The sequence below is a fragment of the Morone saxatilis genome, unplaced genomic scaffold, assembly GCF_004916995.1.
Source record: "Morone saxatilis isolate NCDOM2014 unplaced genomic scaffold, NCSU_SB_2.0 Contig8, whole genome shotgun sequence".
NCBI classification, from domain to species: domain Eukaryota; kingdom Metazoa; phylum Chordata; class Actinopteri; family Moronidae; genus Morone; species Morone saxatilis.
The window spans coordinates 5,320,470-5,328,217 of record NW_023340257.1 but is presented as its reverse complement, the minus strand read 5'-3'; the positions used below and the strand labels follow the sequence as shown (position 1 = coordinate 5,328,217).

The 7,748-nt window shown below is 44.1% G+C and overlaps 1 protein-coding gene across 3 annotated transcripts in view; it reads left to right on the top strand.

Annotated features, from left to right (window-relative positions):
* Positions 1-7,748, top strand: part of LOC118341750 (ephrin type-A receptor 4) — a 48,965-nt gene that overhangs the window by 24,131 nt on the left and 17,086 nt on the right. For all 3 annotated transcript variants that reach the window (XM_035680114.1, XM_035680113.1, XM_035680112.1), the window contains exon 5: positions 4,569-4,904. In XM_035680114.1, the coding sequence (XP_035536007.1) occupies positions 4,569-4,904 (336 nt within the window). The remainder of the gene's footprint in view (positions 1-4,568; positions 4,905-7,748) is intronic.

Here is a 7,748-nt window from a genome sequence, read left to right as displayed (position 1 = left end):
ACAGTGAAGTAGGAGACATCTTTTTAATCAGTAGATGTCCTTTTTAATGTGGAAATGATACTTGTATTTTTGCGGAAAAAACATATCAGACATACATTAATTATCTTATTTGATGTTATCTTATTAATTACATAATAATTGTCAGATTAATCAATAAATACAATCATTGTTGCCGCTCTACAACAATACCTTGTACTTATTTACTTTTTTCAAATCTGTTTTTTTTTGAGTGTCTCTCAACAGCAGCAGCACATAGAATATAGAGATTGCATAAAAATCATAAACTAATAATTGAATAAACACATAAGCCTTACTGCTGTGTCACATGCCTAGCCCCTTACTTTGTCACATCACTAATATATTGAGTTACTCTTTTAATGAATGAGCTTGGAGCTCATCCCTATTGTCCTGTTAGCCAGTGTGGCATTTGAGTATGGCTGCTGCGAGCAACAGCTGTCAAAGCTCATTACTTGGCTTACTTTATTGGAGCCCGCAACGCCATCTCTAACATGTTCCTAACCCCACAGTTAGGAACCGAACATTAGCTGGACTCTCTCACCGACCTCTGCCCCCCCCCGGTTTCGTCAGCTGGTCAACATTTGAACTTTGAACTCTCACCCTGTCTTTCGTCTGCTGTTTTCCTTCCTCATGCATTTTTTTTCTCTTAACTTCTCACCCACATGTTAGAGCTCTGTAATTACAGCTGTCACTCACACATCCCTCATCCACGTTTTGTTTTCACTCTCGCTCTATTTCTCTCAAAACCCACTCAGAGTCACGAACAGAGCAGATAAAGGAAAAAAAAAGTCTTAAAGTCATTTCCCAGTTTGCCTTGCTGAAGGTCAGGCTGGGAAAGAGCCAGCATCTCTGGTAATTGGGGTGTGTGTGTATGTATGTGTGTGTGTGGGTAATTGAAAACGCTTTTCCCCGCTCTTAGCTCGGAGTCTAGCAATGCAAGCTGATGATTAAAACTGGATGTTGTGTAATTCCGTCATTGTGTGGCTGTTTGTGTGCAGGTCTGCTGTAGTCTGTCTGTCAGTGCCTTCCTTGCATCTTTGCTCTTTTGCAGCAATTGTTCTTTTGATGGGCGTTTAATGTGCACTACATTTGATCGAAACACTTGCTTTCCAGATTAAAAACAAGACACAATCCTCCCACTCTTTGGATCAACTTGCCTGAGGAATCTGCCAGGATAAATGAGTTCTATTACTTTTTAAAATTTAGATTTTCTTTGCTGTAATAATCTTTTTCTGGTTTATTTTTCTGTGTCTTGTCTTGCTTTTGTGGCTTTCTGGCTTGTCTCCATTGTTCTTGACACTTTTGTAGCCATTCTTTGAAAAATGCCACAGAGATGAAGTATTTTATTTTTTCATTTTTTGCCATTTTTGTCAAGATTGTTATCGCCTCCTGAAGTCTATAGGCAACTGTACAAACATTTTCAACTTTTACCACCTGGTCTAGATAGTTTAAAGGCAGCTATTTCTATAACATACAACATTAAATTAGTTTTTGATAGAGTAGGCAGACAGGCAGAAAACACCCCCTAAACTCACTTTTTATCTCAATCAATTCATAAGCATACAGTTATATCAAAATATATCAAAATAGGCAACACACATGAACACATATGGAGGAGTATAAATACACACACGTACACCGCAGGGCGGTAATGAGGACCAGTGACAGACACCCGTGGGAGCTGGTTGCTCCACTGCATTCAGGTTATAAGGAGGGGGTGTTCTCCATTTTGGGGTTTCTTCTGGCCCTTGATGTGTTTCTCAGATTTTCTCCAGTTTTCTTAGCAGCGGTTTGGTGGAGGAAGAGGGAGGGATGGAGTGAGGAATGAACACAGATCGCGGAGGACTCGAGGGGGGCATTGAATGAATCCCAGCCGGATGGTAATAGCGGGGTCGATGTTCTGGCTAATTTAGCCTGCTCTCTACCTCGGCCCTGCGCAACACTCGGCTAACAATTACTGATAGAAAGAGACAGAAAGAGAGAGGGAGGAAAGAAGGAGGAAAGGGGAGAAGAGAAGGAGGAGGGTGGGAGCATGCAGAGAGGGAAGATGGAGAACGGGAGTGGAGTCAAAATGAGAAAGACAGATTAAAGAAGGGGGAGATGGAAGCGAGGGAGCGACAGGAAAGAAAGGAATAAGGCTCTGAGCAAATTGCGAGGCCGTAAATGAACGGAAAAGGAGAGGAGGGAAAAAGAAATCACCAACTTATTCAGGAGAAACTTTTTAAGTCTCCCTCTGGATTCCACCCGCAAGGAGTGTGAATTTTAAGGCCATGTTGAGCTAACGTTGTACGAAGGTTGTGTGAGCGTTGTGCTCCCGTCTCCCCCCGTCGCTCTCTCTCCCAGGATTAATTACCGGGTGTCAGTCACAGCCGACGGCTCTCCCACGCTCCCTTGCTCCCACTGGTGCATTCTGGGAGAGCGACAGGTACAGCCAATGGTAGTTTGCGTGTGTGTGTGTATTTGTGTGGAATGCAGGGGGGAACACTGATAAGTGGTTGAATGTGTTTAAGACTTTATATAGTTATATAGCTCTGGTGCAACTCTTGCCATAGCAACAAACTTAAATAATCTAATCTTCTGGAGGCGCACATACTGAAATATCTTATTTTCAGCAAAAAAGCAAGTAAACGCAATTCCCAGAACGTCAAACTACTGGTTTAATTCCCTGAACTTCATTTATTCATGTCTGTAAGTGAGATATATACTAATATATATATATATAATTTCATCTTTTTTATCCTTGCAAGGACAAAAACAGGAGAACAAGAGCGAACACATTCTCGGACATTGACTGGAAACAATCAATAATACCTTTGTCCTGTTAAGTTTATGACGCCATAAGTCCAGATAACAGTCGAGTAATAGCTTTATAGTGTGTCTCAGACAGAGCATTATTGGGTATTAAAAGGGAGTAGAGGTTAGCTGAACCTAGCACACTGACAAAGGCACTATTATAATGACGGTTGGGTGTAGGCACCTTAATTTAGAAACCCCATCTGTAACTTGTTCCCATTGTCTGAGAAGCGAACGTAGAGAATGAGGTGAAAGAGCGAGGGAGGAAAAGTGGGTGAGGAAGAGAATATGGGGGAAAGGGGAGGGGGGCAGTGCTTTATCATACTTTTTAATGAGAATTTATTAATAGGTTTTCATCGAAGGCTGCGGTTGGCGAGGGGAAGTTAAGGGATGCTAATATTAACACACTGCATCCTCTCATCCCACTGTTGCTGTAAAGTGCTTTTAGTGACCTTTTAGGTCATTTTCAGTCAACAGATACCCTTCCTCACACGCCACCTTCCATTTCTGTTCCTCCCTCTCATCCTCCCATCCATCCGTCCAGAGCTGCGCCTTCCATACTAATCAGTGGCTTTTTACTTCCTGGATGAACAGACGGTGTTTGTCTTCTCCTTCTGTCCTTCTCCATCTCCATCCTTCCAGCCTTAGCTTCCCTTCCGCATTTGCTCACGCAACACTATCTGCCAGACTAACCCTACACACACACACGCACACACACACACACACTACGAGCGTCTCGTTAAGACGCATGCATCATGGGTAAAATTGTACTTCCACGTCCCCATTAATGCGGCACACAAAAAGCGCACTCACTCCTCCTCGGGCGACCACCACACACTCCTACACACTGTCCCCTCTGCTGCTCCCTGTGTCTCTGTGAAATCACTCATTGCCACACTGCTCCTCCAAAAATAACACTGATAATTAATTTCCGTTGTGAAATGATTCGTCTGTGGACTGACTAGCTTTCATATTTCACCCTGCATCGATCCCCCCAGCCCGCTCGCGTGCGCTTCATTAGTCATAGAGAGAGAGAGAGAGAGAGAGGGAAAAAAGAGAAAGGGAGAGAGAGAGAGTTAAGTCAATTACCGTCGCTTATGTTTGAAAGCAACGCAAAAAAACACATTCATTACAATAGAGCTGACATGTAAATTGAGATTATGAGCAGGGTAGTTTGTGTCACATATCTGTGGAGCTGCTGCTCCTATAAAAAAAACTACAGTGGCTTTACATCAAAGTAGCGACTTAATAACAGGGTCCAAGGCAAACTTTGTCTAAAAGTTATTGAGTGGGTGCCATAAAGCCCAACGGTTAGCAGCGGGCTTGGGCACTCTGCCACCTCCAGCTGATTCGACATATGAATGGGAAAGAAATCTGCTGGCATATTGGATTTCAGTTAACGTGCTGAATTAACTGAGGTGAAATCGAATCCTCCCTCACTGTAATGGACAGGACATTAAAAGGGAATTCAAGAAGCCTCAGCTCTCAATAAAGGGACAACCCAGTCAATTACACATCTATATCGTTGTTATATGTATGTATGGAAAGAATCAATTACCTGACCCATTGGAGACTTTCACTTATTTACCAAAAGCTGTTGTTAAAATTGTGATCACCAATTTGTTGTCTTTCAACTCCATTTTTCAACAGTAACCAGTAACATAAATATTAGTGTAACTCTGTACCTGCTTAGCATTTGGCGTATAACCACCACTGGTAATAACATCAACTCTTACCTCTTTCTTCCTCCTCCACAGGCCCTCCGTCGGCGCCCGTCCACCTCATCTCCAATGTGAACGAGACCTCTGTAAACTTGGAGTGGAGCCCGCCCCGGAGCACAGGAGGACGCCAGGACTTAACGTACAATGTGGTGTGTAAGCGTTGCGGGCCCGACGGACGACGCTGTCAGCCCTGCGGCAACGGCATCCACTTCAGCCCCCAGCAGCTCAGCCTGAAGGGAACCAGGGTGTCCATCAACGAGCTACAGGCCCACACCAACTACACCTTCGAGGTGTGGGCAGTGAATGGAGTCTCGCCTCAGAGCCCCGGGCCGGAACAGGCTGTGTCCGTGACCGTCACCACCAACCAGGCCGGTAAGACAACCAGGGATTGTTTCAGTGGTGGGTGACTCAGTTCGAGATAGAGGTCAGTTAAAGGGAGTCATCACCAAGACATATCTCACCTGCCTGTAGCCATCAGGAACAACACCGGACATCGATGTCCTAAAGTGCTGCTTAAGTTAGCTAATATTTTTGTGACAGTCCAATAGCTAGCCAAAATGTTACATCGATGAAGGTTAAAGCCTTCCATTAGTGTAGGTGCTATGTCGATCTGACTGGGAGTGGGCAACACTGATATATTGACATACCAGTATATTTTGTAACCCTATTGAATGTGTCAGTGCAGCCCAGTGAGACCCTGCCAATGACATGTTTTTACATGGTTTATGGATTTGATCTCTTTAGACCAGGCCAAGAATTACTGTGCAGTAACAGTTGAGAAAGATGTATTAGCTAAATCAGCTAGCGGGTCTGTAAAAATTGTTTATTAGGACACATGAACATAAGTTTAGAGTAAAACAGTTAGTGTACAAAGTGTTCCACCTATTGGACTGCCACCTGGACTGTTTACCTACAAGCAACCAAAGCCCGCTCAAATGTGATTGGTCAGTGCTATTCACACTACAAATGAAAACCAGAATGCTTCCGATGACAAAATCTTGGTCCCCATTCATATGCAGCTATCTGTTCATAGATATTACTGTTACCTGTACTAGTAAACTCTTATAAGTGAGCCATGGATTAAATTTGAGATTGAAGGTTCATTCTTGACAGTAAAAAACAGCAGTTGAAAAATGCAATCGCATCTCAAGGTTCAATCAGTAGCTGTTCTAGAGCTTCACAAGATCTTACTCATGACTTAGTTCACTAAATTTAGTTTTAGGTTTGCTTGCTAATCAAAGTCAGTTTTTTGACTTGTCAGTGGGAGCATGTAAAGAAAATAGTGCATGTTGGTAGAGAAGCTTTGGAGCTGTGTGTGGGGGCTTATATTTGATGCAGAGCACAGGTTACACAGAGCGCCTGAAGTACTTTTTTGGGGGCAATCTGCGTGTCAAAACATGTTTATTAAAGCTGTAAATAATTTGGGTGAAGGCTGGGTGATTACCGAGGAGGATGATGGATTCTCTGCAGTGGGAAATGATTTTCTGCAATATTTCACTTGAGTTTTGCATAATTAGGCACGAGAAGCCTAGGCTGAAGATAGGGGCAACGTGCTATATTTAGCTCTCAAGCTAATGAATTAGATGAGTTGTATTGATCTGTGGAGGCTTCATTACAAATGCTGCTGGATTGTGTGTGTATGTGTGTGTGTAATTATTCTAGTAGAATACACCCATGAATACAGCAGCCTCTCCTCCAGAGCTGAAGAAGTGCCCTCTAGCCCAGGGGTACGTTCAAAGCCACCCGTTGTTTTGTCATTTAGCCATTTTGTAACCGGTTGTTGTGCAAATGGATTTTACGACCCTGGCCCTTTCTCTTCATCCCTCCCTGCTTTCCTCCACTTATAGCCGATCATTACCTTGGTCTTCTTTACTGCTCTGCTCTTGGGTGGCAAGCTAAGTGCCTTTTTGTGTCCTTTTTTTATCACTAATTTCCATCCCTGGGAAAAGCGAATATCTTGAATAGGGCTTGGACTGGCAATTTAAGGACACAGTGGCTTGATTTATCAGCTGGGGTCAGGAAGATAGAGATGAATGGATGTGCTGCCTGTGGGAGAGCCGTGAGTCTTGCCAGACAGGCATGTGTGGGAGCTGTAATGGAGCACACCCTGGAGTCCAGGCCGAGGGCTCGTAATAGCATGTCAGTATGGCCACACTGACGCACAGTCAAGCAAAAACTCCAACGTGCACACTCTCTCACATGGATTCATACAAAGACACAGTAATACACACATTGATGTCCCCCTGAGGTTGCTCGAGGCTAATCTGCTGACTTCAACTTGTAAGATATAGATGATGTTGCCTTTGGCTCGGCACTGGTGCATGTTTCACAACTGTTCCCCAGGATTAGTTATATGAAGCTTACAGCTGGAAGCTCTATTATGGTGTGGCGTGTGTGTGTGTTTGCACATGTGCAGAACTGACTGCATGCTTGGCTAAAAGTGAGAAAATGTGTTGCGCAGAATGTTTGTGCGCTCATGGATGGAGATGATCTACATTTGCCTCTCAAACAATGTCCTCTATGTGTCTCCGGGTGTGCGTGTCTCTTCTAATTTGTGCGTGTGTGTGTGCGTGCTAAAGAGAATAGCTCCAGACTGATTGGATTTCTTCCTGCTAATGCTCGGTAGGGGCTTTGGAAGCTCTGGTTTCAGCCTCTGGTAATCCAGCCAGTCATCTGTGGCTGTCCCTCTCTCTGTATCGCCTCCCCTCATCCAGACACCGTGGATTACACATTTATTATGATAGATTTATTAGGATTTATAAGTGCTGTGGAAAAGACAACCCCCGCCACCGCCTTTCCATAAAAGTTCAAATTTCGGCTAGAGAGGAAGAAGTGAGGTAGGCAGGTTGGAAGGGAGGAGCGCTTATGTGTTTTTACAGAAGAGGAAAATGGATGAAGGTGCAGCGGAGAAATACGCCGGGAGACAAAAATTGAGACATGAGTGCTGTTGATTGCATGTGCATGCATCGGTGACCAGGCATAAGTTTGTGTGTGTGTGCGCGAAGAGGTCAGATTCCATGTCTTGCCATGAACAATTCCACTGTCATAAATCAATGGGGGTCTAACCCTTTCACCCGGACTGCACGGGGAAAGGGAGGGGAGAGAGGGGGGGGTGTCCAAGCTTTGAACTGACCCCTGGCTGTAAATGGATGTTTTTTCCCCCTTTATGGGATCAAGCACTTTGTGTGTGCATGTGTGAGAAAGAGGGAAAGAGAG